Raw genomic sequence first — 20,218 nt, 5'->3', positions numbered from 1 at the left:
GGAAGTGTTTAGAGGGATACGGGCCAAGTGTTGGTAAATGGGACCTGACTAGATTGGGATATCTGGTCGGCATGGACTAGTTGGACTGAAGGGTCTGTTTCCGTGCTGTCCATCTCTATGACAGTGAAAGAGTGACCCCGCCAGAGTCAATGCCATGTGAACACTAATGCAGTGATAAACAGTGCCAGGGCAAGTGTACCCCAGTGACAGGCTGTGTCAGGAGCTGGATATCAGTGGGAGTGGTTTTGGGGGGGGGGGAAATCATTCAGCCAGTCTCAGCATATCTCAGGGAAGGAGGGAAAGACACAAACAGGATCTTTATGAGATGCTCCAATCATTGGGCAGTGAACACCCCACCGGCCTTACCCTGCTACTATGAGTAAACAGCGGTCTGTCCATGGTCAGGGAGCAGAAGAGACCCCATGTTCAACCTGAATGAAGGAAAAGCTGCAGGAAATGAAGATGTACAAAACTGAATCACCAGTGACAGGGAGATTAATCTTCCAATCCAGTGGATTCCCAAACCGGGAAGAGTGACAACCCAGACCATGTGTGGGTAGCAATTACAAAAACAGCTTTCCCAAGTGTTCAGTGTTCCCAGGAGCCAGCACACAGAGAGTTAAGGATTTCTGAATCCATTGTAAAGTCAAAGCTAAGAGAAATTTCCATAATTAATCAGCTGGCTTGTTCCTCCATCATGACGTTCCTACCTAAGCATAAACTATATTCAAAATCAGCGTAATCAAATAGTATATAAAGAGTGTAGCTCAGTGTTCAAACTGCAGATCCACCTGAAGGTGCTGAGAGTCAGTCAGTGCGTTCACCAGTGATCTGAGAGAACACCATGATGCTGAGAATCTTCTTAACTGTGTCTGTCCTCTTTGGACATCAAATTGCTGCACGGGAGACAGAGCAGGAGGTGATCGACCTCTGTAAAGATACTGACTGTCTCAAGCCGGAACAAGTCATCCAGTACAAGGTCAGTACAGCTGAGAGTTTCCTCTGTTCTGTTGTGTTTGGACCAGTGGAAATTATTCCATGTTGTTTTTAGTCCATAACCTGCAGTGCACCGACAGTGCACATCCCAACCCTGAACCATGAGACTGGACTGAAATTACTCCTCGGGTCTCATTGACACTTTCTACATGAGTTGCCATCGCCTGCCTGGCTCCCACTGCCAGCTTGTGCAGTAAGAAGAATATCAGGGCTTCCATCTCCAGCAGCAGGTGAAGGAAGGGGTCAGTGTGCTCTCAGAGAGGGGGATTAGATTAGACTTACAGTGTGGAAACAGGCCCTTCGGCCCAACAAGTCCACACCGACCCGCCGAAGCGCAACCCACCCATACCCCTACATTTACCCCTTACCTAACACTACGGGCAATTTAGCATGGCCAATTCACCTGACCCGCACATCTTTGTGACTGTGGGAGGAAACCGGAGCACCCGGAGGAAACCCACGCAGACACGGGGAGAACGTGCAAACTCCACACAGTCAGTCGCCTGAGTCGGGAATTGAACCCGGGTCTACAGGCGCTGTGAGGCAGCAGTGCTAACCACTGTGCCACCGTGCCACCCACATGTGCCACCATGGTGGGGGTCAACACAAGGACTGTAGAGGCAGGGAGCTCTCCTACTGCTCCTGTCTTCACTCAATCCATCCCTGTTTCTGAAAGGCAGTTGTGTCCTATATGGAAGAGGCCAAGTCTGGTTTTGAGGGAAATCCTCTGATTTCCAAGCCTGGATAGACCCCTAAATCGAGGTTTTTTTTAACTGAATTCAAATTCTATCATCTACCCTCGTGGGGTTCACTCTTGGTCCCCAGAACATGATCTAGGACTCTGGATTAATAGTTGAAAATGTGTTGCTGGTTAAAGCACAGCAGGTTAGTCAGCATCCAAGGAACAGGAAATTCGACGTTTCGGGCCAGAGCCCTTCATCAGGAATGAGGAGAGGGTGCCAGGCAGGCTAAGATAAAAGGTAGGGAGGAGGGACTTGAGGGAGGGGCGATGGAGATGTGATAGGTGGAAGGAGGTCAAGGTGAGGGTGATAGGCTGGAGTGGGGTGCCCTCCTAACCTGCAATCCTCTTCCTGACCTCCCCGCCCCACCCCACTCCGGCCTATCACACTCACCTTGACCTCCTTCCATCTATCACATCTCCATCGCCCCTCCCCCAAGTCCCTCCTCCCTACCTTTTATCTTGGCCTGCCTGGCACACTCTCCTCATTCCTGATGAAGGGCTTTGGCCCGAAACGTCGAATTTCCTGTTCCTTGGATGCTGCCTAACCTGCTGTGCTTTAACCAGCAACACATTTTCAGCTCTGATCTCCAGCATCTGCAGTCCTCACTTTTTACTCTGGATTAATAGTGTCTCAATTAGAGCGATGCTGGAAAAGCACGGCAGGTCAGGCAGCATCAAAGAGCAGGAGAATTGATGTTTCGGTCAAAAGCCCTTCCTGATCAAGGGCTTTTGCCTGAAACGTTGATTTTCCTGCTTCTTGGATCCTGCCTGACGTGCTGTGCCTTTCCAGCATCGCTCTAATCTAGACTCTGGTTTCCAGCATCTGCAGTCCTCACTTTTGCCTCTCTGGATTAATAGCCTTGAGATAAATCCCATGAGGTCATCACCTGCCCCAATTCAGCAGGGTGTAAGTAATGGTGTTTTTATCCTTTCATTCAGTGAAGGTGTCGCTGGCATGGCTGATATTTGTTGCCCATCCCTCAATGCCCAAGGCATTTCTCTGTTTAAATAATGTGTTAAAACACAGAGAGAGAGATACACAACACAAGGACATGTGGTCATTGACATTGGCTCAATGTAGAAGGATTTCAATAACATTCTCTAAATGCAAACCCAAAGGGAAGGAGCAAAGTGAGTCTAATACGACAACATGAAAGATGAGAGAGTGAGAGAGAAAGGGAATGAATCAGGAAATGCTGCTGTCAGGAATCCCATTAAAAACTTCAAACTCTGTTTCAGGTTCAGTTGCTCCAGAACATGAAGACTCTTGCACACCTGAACACCTGGTCCAGTTCTTTCAGCATTGACATACTTCGGTAGAAGTTCAGTTATATTAAACAGTAATACATATTTTACTCTCATCTTAGGATTATGATGAAATAGAATTTCCACACATTCAATGGGCTGAAACAACAGTTAATTTTTCGGATTTGGAGACAGATTTGGAGCCAGTAATGGAAATCAGCCTGGATAAACTGTTCAACTATGCATTTTTTTGCAATGCTGATGGTATGTCAGATATTCCATTAAAGTAACGACAGAATATAAAATAACTTTTTACTATTTCGCATTTCTTGCTGGATATGTTCTGCATTGACAAAGAATACCACAAGGCTGCCACTATTCATCAAATTTAAAAATACATTTATTTCATAAAGGAATTTTAAAAATATTTTAAAAGATATTATTATAAATAGCAAGATGAATGATTCAAGCCTTTTCCCAGCAATATCCTTGCAATATTGACACTCAAACTCAGTAAAGTGTCACTCCCATCTTCACTCTTTAATGTTTACTCAATCGATGAGGTCACAAACTTTTGCAGGTGGCAACTTTCTGCATATCCACTAACTGTGATTCCCTCCATCTCTCCCCAAAACACACAGACTAACTTATTGACTTCTCTTTGACATTGAATACTTTGAGGCAGTTGACCAGCAGATTGCCTAAAACTAAGCTACTATTTTGCTGGTGTGGAAAATGTCTTTTAAACAGAATCAGAAGTGACATGACACCAGGGTGTAGCCCAGCAAGTTTATTTGAAATCATAAACTTTCAGAAAGCTGCTTCTTCGTCAGGTTCACCTGACAAGTGATTCTGTCTAGTCCAACATCAGCAACTTCATGTCTTTTGAATAGAACCTCCTTATGGTCCTGGCCTCATTCTATAGATCATTACACAATCTAAATTTTGTAAATTCTCCATTTAGAGTAGGTCAAATTCTTTCATGAAAAGCTACAGCAGCACCAAGTTGAAAAATAATGCATGTCCAACAGTTAAGTGAGCAAGTTACCTTCAAAGAACTAAAAATGATAAAACAAATTCAAGTTGGAATTGGAATCCATGTTTTTAAATCCGGTAAATCACATATTATAAACTTTATTTGCACATATTGCTGGACTATTAGGTTTGGACTGATGGCCAGTGGAAGGAATTTCTGCCGTTCAAAAGACAAATCATGTTTAATTAACTTCCTCTAGACATTAGATTAGATTACTTAGTGTGGAAACAGGCCCTTTGACCCAACAAGTCCACACCAACCCTTCACCTAACATTACAGGCAACTTAGCACAGCCAATTCACCTAATCTGCACGTTTTTGGACTGTGGGAAGAAACCTGGAGCAAACCCATGCAGATACGTGGAGAATGTGCAAACTCCACACAGTCAATCGCCTGAGGCAGGAATTGAACCCAGGTCTCTAGCGCTGTGAGGCAACAGTTCTAACCACTGTGCCACCGTACCTGCCTCTGAGCATTACCATTAGCTGGTAATGGTCAGAGGAATGAAACACATTCGATGTTTCAAATGTATCAACATTTAAAAGGTGTATGACAAATTATTATGGAAAACACTGAGCAAAATTACAGGCGTTGGTATTAAAGAGATTGGCAGCATTGATACTCAATTGTTTGATGGAGAGAAAGCAGAAAGTAATGTTAAGCAGCTATTTCTCATACTGGAGGCAAGTATCATCCTCGGGCTCTATGATGCAGTGGTAGTGTCTACACCTCTCAGCTTGGAGATCCATCTTCAAGATCCTCTTGGGCCAGAGGTATATGATGACATCTCTGAACAGGTTGATTTGAAAATACCTAAAGCACCATTCCCCAGAGATCAGTATTGCACTTTCACAGAATGTTAATAATCTAGACTTGAGTGTATAAGGTGTAATTTCAACATTTGCAAGTGATACAAAATAGTTGGGAAGTGAATATTTTTGTCAGTTATCAATGGGATGTTGACATCACTGGCTAGACCCAGCATTAATTTGCCTGTAAGGTCATTGCTGTAAGTCCAAATTTAGATGTAAGCCAGGCCAGATATGGATGAAGGACATTATTGAACCAGTTAAGTTTTTTTTTATACTGATCAATGGAGTTCATATGTGATCATTAGGACAACTTTTTAAATCCAAACTTTACTGAATTCAAAATTCCTCGGTCTCTCGTAACGGGATTTGAGCCAATGTTACCATAACCATAGCCTGGGTGGATTATTAGCCCATTGATAACACCACATGCCCTTAACAGTAAGGAGGATTCTAACAGTAAAGTCAATTCAAGTTACATGGTACTATTAACCAGGGGTGCAAGAACTAAGGCCGGGGATATTTGTGCTCAAGTCTTTGACTGTGTCATTTCACATTCAATTGAAATTCCACTGTTACTCAATCAACCCCATTATCCAGATAGCTATTTTCACACACCTTTACAGGTTAGCCCAGAAGATACAACTGTTACCCTTTACCTCCTCCCATCTTAGTTTCCTAAACCCCTATACTGCTGTCAGGAAAGGAGAAGCATTCCCTTCTCATAATGTGATCAACTCCACATTGGAGTAATTCAACACTGAGAAATCCATTGAATATTAAAATGGTAACAACATTATAAGAGCTCATTCAGCCCATCATGCCAGCTCTCTGAGAAGGAACAATTTACTAAATACTACTTCTGCGCTTTCTACTCATAGATCTGCACATTCTCCTGTTTCCAACTGTAATCCAATTTCTGCATACATATCTTTTTATTCACATTGGGAAACCTGTATGAGTCAATACAGTAAGCAGTTATGTATTATGCTGTAGTTTAGAGAATCAGGGATTGATTTTGATAAATAATGATAACACCTGTAGTTTAATGAAAAAGGAATTGATTTAGCTGAGCGGATTTTCTGAAGTGTTCTTGGCTGAGGCCAGATGTGTAAATTGATTTGGGGGTGGGGAGGGGGGGGGGGGGGGGAATGGGGTGGGGAGGTGGATATAGAGAAAGAGATTCTCTCTGGTGCATGTATCATGCAGGGTGCTTTTGGAATAGGAAAATATTTTTGCCATATGTTTTGAAATCATCAAATGTATATTCTATGAAAATAATTTACTTTAACCTGCCTTAGTTTCAATTCTTCTGTATAATAATCTTCTGTTTTATTTTAAAGGCAAATCTGCAAAATTCAATGCTCGCATTTCTGTGAAAGACCAGCTCACGAAAACCAGAAACAATTCACAACATGATCTATCAACACATAATGTCACCTGAGATTTGACTTGTCCAGTCATAGCATCAGCTGGCATCATAATATTTGGCTCTTTTGCAATATTTTTGAAATTGCTGGATTTAAGCGAGATCTATCTCTTTCTTTTAAAGTAACAACTCAGGGGTGGTTCAGGACATAAAACAGCTCCATTATGGTCACATTCATCTAATATAACTTGAAGATGGATTTGAATGTTGCTAAAAGCTTTCTTGAAGTAAAAGCTCTAACAGTGGATTATTTGATTAAGGCTAAAATTAGAATTATAATTAGAAAAGTAAGATGTTCTCAAGATGAGATGGTTCAAGTTATTATTCAACAGTTAGCATTGTTTTTTCATTCATTTATGAGTATGTGGGCATTGCTGGCTATGCCAGTTTTTACTGCCGGCTATGCCAGTTTTTATTGCCCGTGTCGTATTGACCAGAGGGCAGTTAAGAGTCAACCACTATTCTGTCAATCTAGAATTGCATATAGACCAGATTAGGTAAGGACAGCAGTTTTCTTTTCAAAAGGGGTATTCTGAATGAGATGGGGATTTCCCACCAATGGCATGGTCATCATTAGAATTTGAATTCCATTTGTTTTTTTTCCACCATGAACTCACATTCTATCACAGGCATAGCAGGATTTGAACCTTGGTCCCCAAGGTCTAGCTGTCTGGATTAATACACGAGCAATAATACCATTAGACTATCACATCCCCAATTAGACGAAAGAAAAATGAAAATATAATGTCATAGGTGAAATTAGCAAAGCTCAGCTTAGAAATGATAGGCCTTCAGTTTGAAGACAAACAGAAATAAGGGAAAGAGAATAAGAAAAATTGAAATGGAATGGGAGGAATTCTTAAAAGAAAATTAAAATGGAGAAGGTGGTAAAACGTGCAAGTTAGAACGAGGAAAACTTGAATCCCCAATGATACAGGGAACTTGGACAACTGGATTTAGTCAAAGAAAAGCTTCAATGAAAAATGAAAAAGGAAGGAGGGAGGAGCTTGGAGGATGATTCTGGTACCAAAAAGGGATTTGATTGAACCAAGAATCTACACATAATGCTGACATTTACTGAAGGTAGCGTCAAAAGCTCTTTTACCCCATTTGAAAAGGTTGTTGAACAGAAGATGTGACTCTGAGAGATCCAGACCTTAATGGGACAAAGTAATTTGGAAGGTCCAGCTCTGACTGTGTATGCCAGATTGTCAGAAGAACAAGTGGAGTAGAACTGCAGAGTACAGCACAGTCAATGATGCAAAGCTCAATATTTAGAAGCTTGTGCCTGAAGCTTATTAATTAAAATTTAGGATTGCAAGAAAGGAACCTAAATAGATATTTGTTAAATTTTCAAAAAAAAATGCAATGCTGTGGTATCAGTGGTTTAACTGTGAGGGGTTGAACGGCTGTGTCCTGTTTCCAATTTGTATGTTTATGTGCACATATGTTCATACATGATATGGAATTCACTGCCTGAAACAGTGGTGCAAGCAACTTCAGCAACAATATTGAAAGATAAACATGTAAATAACAGTGTTTTCTTTATCTGCAGAAACAATTGTTCCTCTAACTGCACCTTGGGGACTTACTGGATACTTGGTAAATCAAACATTTCCAGAGACATTCTATGTCGGTGTTGGCATTGTTCCTGAAGTCAGAAGTATGCCTGAACCTATAGATCAAACGATTGAATTAAAAGAATTAACTCCAGGTCACTACTTTGTCAAGTGAGTTTTGTTGCTGAAATATTGTGATTAATGTTTCTTTATGTCATCATCATTCCAGTTTGGGTCAGAGTGAGATTAACAGGTCCATCCCGTCACACTGGGACATTGGTCAATGTGAATAGAGTTGTGGATTGGTTCATTACTCACAATCTGCAATTCCACCACCTGAGAACATAGCCAGTAACCTGAGGTAACCTTCTTCGCTGTCCACTACACCTCCAATTTTGGTGTCATCTGCAAACTTACTAACTGTACTTCTTATGCTCGCATCCAAATCATTTATGTAAGTGACAATAAGTAGAGGACCCAGCGCCGATCCTTGTGGCACTCCATTGGTCACAGGCCTCCATTCTGAAAAACAACCCTCCACCACCACCACCTGTCTTCTACCTTTGAGCCAGTTCTGTATCCAAATGGCTAGTTCACCCCGTACTCCATGAGATCTAACCTTGCTCATCAGTTTCCCATGGGGAACCTTGTCAAATGCCTTACTGATGAAGTCCATATAGATCATGTCTACTGCTCTGCCCTCATCAATCCTCTTTGTTACTTCTTCAAAAAACTCAATCAAGTTTGTGAGACATGGTTTCCCACGCACAAAGCCATGTTGATTATCCCTAATCAGTCCTTGCCTTTCCAAATACATGTACATCCTGTTCCTCAGGATTCCCTCCAACAACTTGCCCACCACCGAGGTCAGGCTCACTGGTCTATAGTTCCCTGGCTTGTCCTTACCGCCCTTCTTAAACAGTGGCACCACGTTTGGCAACCTCCAGTCTTCCGAAACCTCACCTGTGACTATCAATGATACCAATACCTCAGCAAGAGGCCCAGCAATCACTTCTCTGGCTTCCCACAGAGTTCTCGGTACACCTGATCCTGGGGATTTATCCACCTTTAACCATTTCAAGACATCCAGCACTTCCTCCTCTATAATCTGGACATTTTGCAAGATGTCACCATCTATTTCCGTACAGTCTATATCTTTCATATCCTTTCCACAGCAAATACTGATGCAAAATATTCATTTAGTATCTTCCCCATTTTGTGTGGCTCCACCCAAAGGCCGCCTTGCTGATCTTTGAGGGGTGCTATTCTCTCCCTAGTTACCCTTTTGTCCTTAATGTATTTGTAAAAACTCTTTGGATTCTCCTTAATTCTATTTGCCAAAGCTATCTCATGTTGTCTTTCTTGGGAAATGTTCCTGTCAAAACAAAAGAGTGTGATGTTGAAGGTTCTGAGATGTCAGGGTGGGCATGAGCCATTCTTGACGTGGGTTGGCAGAAGGTGGCAACATTGTAGGGTAGGAAACTGTCCGCAGCAATTTCAGCACAGAAAGATTCCATGAGCAGGCCCATGAGTAACATTCGCACAGTACTGAGAAAGTATTAAACTCTCCCTATACCCTGAGAGGAAGACAGTCACTCCTTCAGGAATTTTCAGTGATTTGAAAATCACTGTCTGACAGGATCCTTTTGTGAATCAGACCTTGTAGCATTTAGGATATTTTTGATGGATTTGTTTTTCAAAGGGTGCAGTTCTAATGGATGCAGTTATAAATCATTAGCTCACAATTGAATGGAGGTGATCAGTGTATCGCCCACTGACTGGAGAGCTGATAAGAGCCCCAGATCAGTTTTCTCAGGGAAAGCTTGCTGCATTCAGTGATCTTCAAGCACTGCTGGCTCCTGGCTGCTGAGGCACTGTACCTGAGAGGCCGAGCATCAGCACTGACTCCCAGGCTGATAGGTCTGTGATACCAGGTAGAGGATCACAGGACACTGTCATGGGGGTGTGGAGTGGGTGAGGTGGGTAAACAGAAAGGGCAGGAGTCGGGGTTTCTCTCACGGCCAGATCCTGATAGTGGTTTATTTTTTATTCATTCCTGAGATGTGGCTTGTCCTATCTCTAGTTGCCCTAGAGATGGCAGTGGTGAGTTGTCCTCTTGAACTATTGCAGTCCTGCTGTCAGGAAGGCAGTTCCAGATACTTGATCCACTGAAACTGACGGCAGGATGATATGTTACCAAATCAAGATTGTGTGTGGTTTGGAGGGGATCTTGCGGGCGGTGATATTCTCATGTACTTACTGTCCCTGACCTTCTCGACGGTAAAGGGCAGAGTTTTAGGCCATAAGACCATAAGACATTGAAGCAGAAATAAGGCCATTGGGCCCATCAAATTAGCTCAGGCATTCAACCATGGCTGATAAGTTTCTCAACTCCATTATTCTGCTTTCTCATGATAATCTTTGATCTCCTTGGCAATCAAGAACCTATCAATCTCAGTCTCAAATATACTCAATGACCTGGCCTCCACAGCCTTCGGTGATAGTGAATTCCATAGATTCATCATGCTCTAGCTGAAGACATTTCTCCTCATCTCTGTTCTAAAGGATCTTCTCTTTACTCTAAAGCTGTGCCTCTGGATCCTAGTCTCTCCTGCTCATGGAAGCAACTTCCCTACGTCCACTTTGTCCAGGCCGTTCAGTATTCTGTAAGTTTCAATTAGATCCCCCTTCATCCTTCTAAATTCCATCGAGTATCAGCCCAGGGTAATAAAACATTCTTCATATGTTAAGCTTTTCATTCCTGTGACCATTCTCATTAACCTCCTCTGGACCCCTCCAAGGTCAATACATTCTTCCTAAGTATATCCCTGCTTATTGTTCTAGTCCTTTCCAAATAAATGCCAACATTGTATTTGCCTTCCTAATAACCTGTAAAATTTATCTTAACAGAATCCTGGACGAGATCTCCCAAGTCCCTATGCACTTCAGAATTTTGAATCTTCTCCCCATTTAGAAAATAGTGTATGTCTCTGTTCTTCCGGCCAATGTGCATGATCTCACACTTTTCCAAGCTGTACACCATCTGCCACTTTTTTTGCCCACTCTCCTAACCTGTCTAGATCAGTCTGCAGCCTCCCTACCTTCTCAATGATGCCTTCCCTCCACCTATCATTGTATCATCTGCAAATTTAGCCAAAATACCTCAGTTCCTTCATCTAGATCATTAATGTATAAAGTGAAAAGTTGTAGTCCCAACACGGTGCGTTGAGGAACACTACTAGTCACTGGCTGACATCCTGAGAACTCTTTTTATCCCCACTCTCTGCTTTCTGCCAGACAGCCAATCTTCTATCCATGCTAGCACCTTGTCTCTGACACCACGGGCCCAAATCTTACTCAGTAGCCTCCTGTGTGGCACCTTGTCAAAGGCCTTCTGGAAGTCCAAGTAGATAACATCCATTGGCTCTCCTTGGTCTAACTCGTGCATTACCTCCTCAAAGAATTCAAACAGATTTGTCAGGTGTGACCTTCTCTTGATGAAACCTTGCTGATTTTGCCCAATTTCATCATGCACTTCCAAGTATTGAGAAATTTCATCCTTCACAATGGATCCCATAATCTTAACAACGATCAAGATCAGGCTAATCAGCCTGTAATTTCCCCTCTTTTGTAGTACTCCTTTTTTAAATAAGGGAGTTACATTAGCAATTTTCCAGTCCTCTGGGACCCTCCCTGACTCCAGTAATTCCTGGAAGATCACCAATAATGTCTCCACTATCTCTTCAGCTGTCTCTTTCTGGGGTATAGTCCATCTGGTCCAGATTATTTGTCCCCAGTCAAACCTTTCAAATTTCCCAGCACCTTCTCCTTGGTGATGGCCACCATACTCACCTCTGACTCTCTGGAATTTTTGGGATGTTACTTGTGTCTTCCACCATGAAGACTGATGCAAAATACTTATTCATTTCCTCCACCATTTCTTTGTTCCCCATTACCACTTCTCCAGCATCGTTTTCCAGCAACCCAATGTCTATTTTGCCTCTCTTTTGCCCTTTAGGTATCTGAAGAAACTCTTGCAACCTTCTTTTATATTACTGGCTAGCTTATGCTCATATTCGATATTCTCCTTCATTATTTCTTTTATCGTTGTCCTCTGTTGGTTTTTGTAGCTTCCCAATTCTCTGGGTTCCCACTGCTGTTCACCGCATTGTATGCTTATTCTTTTGCTTTTATGCTGTCCCTGACTTCTCTTGTCAGCCATGGTTACCTCATCCTCCCTTTAGAATGCTTCTTTCTCCTCGGGATGAATTTATACTGTATCCTAGAAACTGTTGCTATTGTTGTGCCACTGCCTTTCTTGCTAGGCTCCTCTTCTAGTCCATCCTGGTCAGTTCCTCTGTAGTTGCCTTTATTGAGCTGTAATACCGTTTCATCTGATTCCACCTTCTCCCTCTCTAATTGCAGAGTAATTTCTATCATATTGTGGTCACTGCCTCCTAAGGGTTCCTTCACCTTGAGCTCTCTTATCAAGTCTGCCTCATTGCGCATCACTAAATTACTTGTTCTCTAGTGGGTTCTACCACAAGCTGCTCCAAAAAGCCATCTCATAAACATTGCTCAAATTCCCACTTTTGCAATCCACTACCAACCTGATTTTCCCAGTCCACCTGCATATTGAAGTCCCCCATGATCATTGTAATCTTGCCTTTCTTACAAGCCTTTTCTATCTCCTAGTGTATCATGCGCTCCACGTCCTGACTACTGTTTGGAGGCCTGTACGTAACTCCCATTATGATTTTTTTACCTTTGTGGTTCCTCAATTATAAACATATTCTACATCACCTGACCCTACATCGTTTCTTGCTATTGATTTAATTTCATTTCTTATTCAAAGGGCAATACCACCCCCTCTGTCCATTTGCCTGTCTTTTCAATAGGATGCATATCCTTGGATATTTAGCTCCCAGTCCTGATCCCTTTGCAGCCACGTCTCTGTGATGCCCACCACAGCATACCTGCCAATTGTGATTTGCAACACAGGCTTATTTACCTTATTCCGTATACTGTGTGCATTTAGATATACCTTCAGTCCTGTATTTACCATCCCTCTTCTCATTGTTATTCGTTTATTCAGTGTGTTTGAAGTTTGATTCCTAACCCTTTCCAAACACTCTGTCCTATTTTGTGTTCTGGAGACTTTAATAATTGCTTCTGAGTTCTCCTTCCTTGTCATTTTTTTCATACTTTTCCATGCAGTTGAATCCACCCCCAGTAATGTTAACCTGCTGCTTTGTTTCCCACTGGCCTTGAAACTTCTTTGAGTTTTACTCTTCGCTTTCCCCCAACTTTCTAACTTAATGCTCTGTTGACCACCCTATTTACCTTTCTCTAGAGAATATTAGTCTCAGCTCGGTTCAGATAGAGACCATCCCAATGGTACAGATCCCTCCTGTTCCAATACCGATGCCAGCGCCCATGAAAAGGAATCCCTCTTTCCTGCATCACTCTTTTAGCCATGTCATTACTTCCTTTGTTCCTGTTTCCCCATGCCAATCTGCATGTGGATCAAGGTGCAGCACGGTGGTTAGCACTGCTGCCTCACAGCGCCCGAGACCCGGGTTCAATTCCCGACTCGGGCGACTGACTGTGTGGAGTTTGCAAGTCCTCCCCGTGTCTGCGTGGGTTTCCTCTGGGTGCTCTGGTTTCCTCCCACAGTCCAAAGATGTGTGGGCCAGGTGAATTGGCCATGCTAGTGTTTTGTGAATTGGCCCGTAGTGTTAGGTCAGGGGTAAATGTAGGGATATGGGTGGGTTGCGCTTCGGCGGGTCGGTGTGGACTTGTTGGGTCGAAGGGCCTGTTTCCACACTGTAAGTAATCTAATCTAATGAGGTAGTAATCCAGAGATTACAACCCTTGAGGATCTGTTCTTGAATTTAGATCCTACTTTCTGATAGTCCCTAAACTGATCCTCTTTCCTCATCGAGACAATGTTGATTGTCCCAAGGTGGACCACAAAAATTGGATCCTTCTAGAGGTGGCCCTTACAGTGGCACCAGGCAGGCAACATATCATGCAGTTCTCTCTATCCTGCTTACAAAGGATGCTATCTATTCCCCTAATTCTCGAATCCCCGACAACTACCACTGGTCTTTTTGCTCCCCCTCTTGAATGGCCTCTTCTATCACAGTACCATGGTCAGCTGGCTCACCCTCCCCACAGCCCTGTTCCTCATCTACACAGACAGCAAGTACCTCATGCACTTTGGACAAAGTCAAGAGCTGAGGCTCATCTATCTGAATACAGGATCCCCCTATCTGCCTCACTTGCAGTCACACACTGCTGTCCCTGACCAAATTTGTGATACTTAATCTACCAGGTATGACTGCCTCCTGAAACACAATGTCCAGGTAACTCTCCCCCTCCCTGATGTGCCGCAGTGTTTGAAGCTCACATTTCAGCTCATTAATTCTGAGCCAAAGTTCCTTGGGCAACCAACATTTGCTGCAGATGTGGTCAATGCAGTTTGCAAAGGGATCAGCCAGCTCCCACATTATACAGCTACAGCACATCACCTGCCCTGCCAGCTCGACTTAATTAATTTATTAATTAGTTATGCCGTGTTGTTTTTTCAAATTTGGGACAGATTCCCTATCCCCCAGTTAGATCACAGCCCTCCTGTGATATCCCTTTTTCAGTTTGGTTTCAGTTACTCCATGGGTTCCTCCTGAAAGTTAATGCCAAAGGAGCAAGGTGATTCGTGACATGGTAGATGGTACACACTGTGCCACTGTGCATTGGTGAAGGGAGCAAATATTGAAGGTGGTGGAAAAGGTGCCAGTCAAGAGGGCTGCAATGTCCTGGATGGTGGTGAGATTCTTGAGTGATTTTGCAGCTTTACCTAACCAAGCAGGTGGTGTGTAGTCTATCGCATTCCTGACCTATGCCTTGTCGGTGTGGACATGCTTCAGTGAGATATTACATTGTACCTTATAGATGGTACACATTGCTACCACAGTGTGTCAGTGTTAGAGGGGGACACAGCCAAAGCAGCTGAATTCTAGGCCTGAGCTAAGAGTGACTGCACTTGCCAACAAGGCTGTGTTGGAACAAATGTGGCTTTAAGGAGTTCGAGCAATACTGGAATCAATGGGAACTGGGAAGAATCTCCGCTGGTTGGAGACATACCTGACACGTGCTCATGAATGACCTCTCTCTTTAACAGGACTTGCTCAAACTGTGACAAATGATTTTCGCACCACATAAGTGTCAGGCAATTGTAACACAGAATCTAACCATCACCCTTTGATATTCAATGGCATAGTCAGTGACTGCAGACACAACATAAACATTCAACTCTTTTGCCATTTCTCAGTTCATCATTATCAATTCTCCTAAATCTGCCTGCAATTGAATCACTTTTGATATAGCCAAAATGTCATTTTGACTTATCTTTCAAGTTTTTGCAATTCACTTATGTGTTTTTGATGGATTACATACATATTCAATTCTCCTCTTCCTGATGACTTTTTTATTTGTCCTTTATGGAAATTTCTAGAAAGAGCTCTCTCTGCAACTTTTCAAGGGCATTCATGTATTTGCTAAAATGGCACAATGCTCAAATTGGGGCTGTTCCAGGTTTTCATGGAGGCTCAGGGTCGCACGGTGGCTCAGTGGTTAGCACTACTGCCTCTTATCACCAGGCACCCGGGTTTGATTCCAGCCTCAGGTGACTGTCTGTGTGGAGTCTGCACAGTGTCTGCGTGGGTTTCCTCTGTGTGCTTTGGTTTCCTCCCACAGTCCAGAAATATAAAGATTAGGTGAAATGGTCATGCTAAATTTCCAATAGTGTTCAGGATGTGTAGGTTAGGCGCATTAGTCAGGGGTAAATGTAGGATAATAGATTAGAGGAATGGGTCTGGGTAAGTTACTTTTCAGAGGGGTCGGTGTGTACTTGTGAGGCCAAACGGCCTGTTTCCACAGTATAGGGATTCTATAAAAACGACAGTCTTCCCTGATTCAGTGATCAATCATCTAGTTATAAGATCCCGTTTTCTTTGTTGGTCACTCTCTCACTGAAAATCTGCGCACCAAGATTTCCCCGACTGCACCCATGTAATGTTAGAACACTTTACCTGCTATGGTATTGTCTATTCTGATCATCGATTGATTCTGTTCCTGTAATCACGATGGAGGGTTCTCAATGGGCTGAAAGACTGACTCCTATTCCTATTGTCCTGTTAATCTACTCTGATCTAGACAGGTTTTGTCATGAGGAATGAGAATGAAATGCCTATAATCTTAATTCTGTTGCAGGACATATCATGAGAAATTTGAATGGGAAGAATATAAAGAACTGGCGCTGGACTTCTTGAAGGAACTGGAAGAAGAAAAAGGAACATTTGAATGGACAGTTGCTATCATTTGGTATAAAAAAAGTGGACTAAAGCAAATATGGTTAAAACAGGGAACAGAATGAAATTTTTCTGGTCAATTCTGTTACCATTATAATATTGAACAGTGAGATGCTAAATTCTAAAATCTGTTTTATCTTCCCCAAACTACACATTGAATTAGAGTACTGTGCATAACTTGGGTCTCCTTACCTAGAGAAAGATACATCCTTATACTTACCTTCCAGTGAATGCAGTGACTGGTCATTAGACACATTATGTACATGTGCCTACATTGGGAATTTGACCAATTCCACCAATGTCACATGTCTGAAATCCTGGCATCCTATTTATAAACACTGGTGTCTACTAGCAGTCAGCATTTTTATCTCAAACTAAAATTATGCCATTTGTTCTTCATTCAAAATTATTTAGCTATTTTAGCATCAACAAGGAGCATTTCATTTCCCATTTACACTTGTTGTTGCCACTGGTTCTTTAGTCCAATGATTCCCATCAATGGCTTTATCCAAGTTGCTCACTTCATTTGCTCTGAAATTCCAATCAGGAGTCAGTCACTGTCAGCAACACCAACTCCCCCATTCCCCCTACCCTGATAACATCTCCATTATGACCCTGTCAGACTGGAGAAACCCACTCAACCTGACACCCTTGTACTGGCTTGTCCTGAAACTTCCTCACCTCCCCACCAATCCCAGGAGTCTGCAGATCCCTCATCACTGACCCACTACTCCCCTTCTCTCCTATCATCGCCCTGTTGGAACTGTCACCTCCCGCCACCCTGCTACCAGCAAAATGACTTATCCCTTTTCTCAGACTTGACATCCCATTTGACTCAACTCCTCTAGACTCAAAAGCTGCCCTTGAACAGACACACCCAAGTGGTGACAACTGGCTTGGAACTGACAACCATCTGCAGCCCCTAGCAACTGCCCAACACCTGACAAGCCCTCACCTCACTGACCTGAAACCCCACCCAAAGTGGCCTAGGTGGAACTGACCCCTCCTTCCAGACCTGGTATGACCACACCCCCATCCCTAAATCTTTGGACCTGACACTGCCCCTTCAATATATCTCCACCCTCCACTCAACCCCAGAAGATCCACCTGCCCATTCCGCTCCAGTCTGGTCCCAGCAGAAATGACACTCCCCTCACCCCAGCCCAACTCCTTGACAGATCCCAAGCTTTCTCTCACTGACCTGACAATATACCCCTCCATTCCTGGCACTATTCTCCCCCACTCCCCTGGTCCCCCACCTTCCTCACCTACTGTTAACCCACAGCCCACTGAATGGCCTCACCCACCTGCCACCTTGCACATCCGCCTTTCCACTTTCTCACCTCGTACAGCCCCTCCCCCTCCTGCCCATCATCCTCCCTCCTCAATTCCTTCCACTCTCACCTTCTCGTGATGGTTCTCAACTGTCCTGGGACAGAGAGATCTCACCAGGGACTGTACCATCTTGTCTTTCTCCTGGGTCATAAAAACGCAGGTCCACCATTCAGTGAGATCATTGCTGATTTTCCCCTTCAAGTCAACTTTCCCACACTGTCCCTCGATTGGGTATTCTGTCCTATGATGTCATTGCATTCACTCTAATTCACTCATGATGTCATCCACTGCTACAACTGAAGTGAGATTTTTGTACTCTTCACTCACTTTATAATAAAGATAAGATACTATTTGTTTCTCTAACAGCTTGCTCAAACTCTATTAATATTCTGTGCTTGATGTAGAAGGCCATCCAGGTTACTCTGAATGCCCCCATTTCCCAGCAATTCACCAATACAAAATGTTCTCCTTTTATACTATTTTCATATTTGGCTACCATCATGCTTCCCCAAATTCTATTCCATCTGGCTGCTCGTGTTCCTTTTAATATTCTTTATAATCGGGATTTCTTGTCAAATCTAAATTATCGGTCAGTGTTTCATATTCATTTTTAACTAACCACCTCTCCGGGGCATTGGTGACATCAGTTTAAGGTCGTTTTATGGCATGTATAAAAGGGTTAAATTCAATTGTACATAGAGAGTTGGATGCTTCACTGGGAAGCAGGGATTTAATTTCCTTTTCTTTAATCTTATTTGAAATGAATGCATTGTGCACGACCTGAGACAGGGATGGTCCTGGTGATGGATTATGCTTCTGTTTAATCTCAATCATGCTGGGTCAGAATGTTTCACGTTGATGTGGTCAGAGCTCATTGACAGTGGGAGGGATTACAGAGCCTGGTTGTTTGAGATTGGTCAGTGCTGGAACTGCCCTTTGGAGTATTCCTACATGGAATGGATTTGTAAACCATCAATACTCATTGTTGTGATCCTTTTGTAATGATGTCCCACCTTCATCTGAAAGTTAGGGACACGTAAGAATCAGTCAGCTTTGTGCTGTGGTGTTTGAGGTCAGAGGTTTCACTTGTTGAACTCTGCAGCACAAGGGGAGGGGGCAGGATAGTGGGAGTTTGCATTGAGGCTCAGAACCAGCAAGGGTCAGTGAGAGAAGGAAGAGGGATGTGGAGTGGAGCCTGAAGGAGGGTGAAGGCCTTGTAAACAGTAACATCGGACACACAGAATATTCTAAATAAATGAGGAATGCATTCCCAGTTACATTGTAGGTACTTTACATTTGAACTGGAACCAACAAGAATGAAGAGAGTGGAAGTGGGAGACACAGTGGTTACTGCCATCAGAAACACCAGGTCAGGGTGAAAATTCCACCCTGTGTGGGCAGTAGAATATTCCCTTTTCCTGCCATTCCTGATTATCAGAAACTGAACATTGTGCTGGGAATGAAGAGAAAGGTCGTTTTTAAATCCAGTTCAGCTTTACTCAGGTCAGTGCAGGTTCAGAAAACAGCTGGATCCTGGTGAGGAAGGACAAGAGGAAGATTTTGGGAACCAGGAATAAAGAGCTTCAAACTGGTCCCTAAAATGGAGAAAGAATCCCAATGTGAAATCAGAGTCCACAGTCTGATGTTAGAATAAAATTTAGCTTCAGATCTGCTCCCACCCACCCTGAGAGCTCCCACTCACAATATTGACTGGCTGAATGTATGATTGAAGAAATGATCTATCCCAATATGATTCCTGTTAACAGGCCTTTCATTCACAAGCTTCTCGTGTGGAGGGAAGAGGCCATAGTCTTCGAGTTAGTGTTTGTCTGTGTTTTTCTGTCTGTTGGGAATGTATTCTCACTGTGAAATAAAGAGGGTGATGCATCATAACTCTCAGTCTCCTGTTCTATTCTCATGCGGAGGGAAATCCAGGTCACTGCTCACATCACAATTTTAACATTGTATACAGCTTTCCATATTTCAGTGAAATGAATGTGTTGAAGTATTGAAGATTAAAAGTAATAATTCTCCAATTTCAGAAAATGATCCCACACTAACAAAGGGCATTTGACCCACTGTGTACATGAGCTACAGGCAAAGTGACATTGGGGATAATAAAGTCAAGGACTAACATGTGTGGCTCAAGATAGATGCGAGTGGAATAGCTATCAGGTTAGCAACACTCCAGGAGCAGTCTAATTTACACCTTGTACATAGGCCAAATGTAGGAAGAATTATCCAGATGTTGGAGAAATCCAAAACTAGGGGTCTAAGGATAATGGGTAAGCCATTCAGGACAGAGATAAGGAAGACTTTCTTCACTCAGAACATTATGAATCTGTGGAATTCTCACCCACTAGAAGCTGCTGAGGCCAGTTTATTAGATATATTCAAGAAGCAGCTGGATGTGGTCCTTGTGGCTGAGGAGATCAAGGAGTACGTGGCGAGGGTGGGAATGGGACACTGAGATCGCATGATCGGCCATGATCGGATTGAACGGTGGGCCAGGATTGAAAGGCTGAATGGCCTACTCTTGCACCTATTTTCTATGTTTCTGTGTTTCTATTTTCAGCATTCTTCCCAACTTTTATTCTGCATTTCTTTCATAATAAATGCTAAAATTCCATAAACTGTCGCTGCACATGAATTTCCTGAAATACGTACATAAGGATGCCCGGACCTCTTGGCACAA

General features: G+C 43.1%; 1 protein-coding gene across 1 annotated transcript; it reads left to right on the top strand.

Annotated features, from left to right (window-relative positions):
- Positions 1–805: 805 nt before the first annotated feature.
- On the top strand, positions 806–19,416 carry LOC132836358 (uncharacterized). The gene is made up of 4 exons (XM_060855844.1): positions 806–979; positions 3,106–3,247; positions 7,813–7,987; positions 16,091–19,416. Exons 1-4 carry the CDS (start codon positions 845–847, stop codon positions 16,251–16,253), a joined length of 615 nt encoding a protein of 204 aa, XP_060711827.1. The 5' UTR covers positions 806–844; the 3' UTR covers positions 16,254–19,416.
- Positions 19,417–20,218: the final 802 nt, after the last annotated feature.

This window comes from Hemiscyllium ocellatum, chromosome 3 (assembly GCF_020745735.1).
Source record: "Hemiscyllium ocellatum isolate sHemOce1 chromosome 3, sHemOce1.pat.X.cur, whole genome shotgun sequence".
Taxonomy (NCBI): domain Eukaryota; kingdom Metazoa; phylum Chordata; class Chondrichthyes; order Orectolobiformes; family Hemiscylliidae; genus Hemiscyllium; species Hemiscyllium ocellatum.
The sequence above is the reverse complement of the archived record's forward strand: the minus strand, read 5'-3'. Positions and strand labels throughout refer to the sequence as shown.

Excerpts from the sequence above, each read along its gene's own strand:
- LOC132836358 (XM_060855844.1), top strand. The coding sequence starts at position 845 with ATGATGCTGAGAATCTTCTTAACTGTGTCTGTCCTCTTTGGACATCAA. Across the intron at positions 3,248-7,812 it reads ATTTTTTTGCAATGCTGATG|AAACAATTGTTCCTCTAACT; the intron begins GTATGTCAGATA and ends CTTTATCTGCAG. Across the intron at positions 7,988-16,090 it reads CCAGGTCACTACTTTGTCAA|GACATATCATGAGAAATTTG; the intron begins GTGAGTTTTGTT and ends ATTCTGTTGCAG.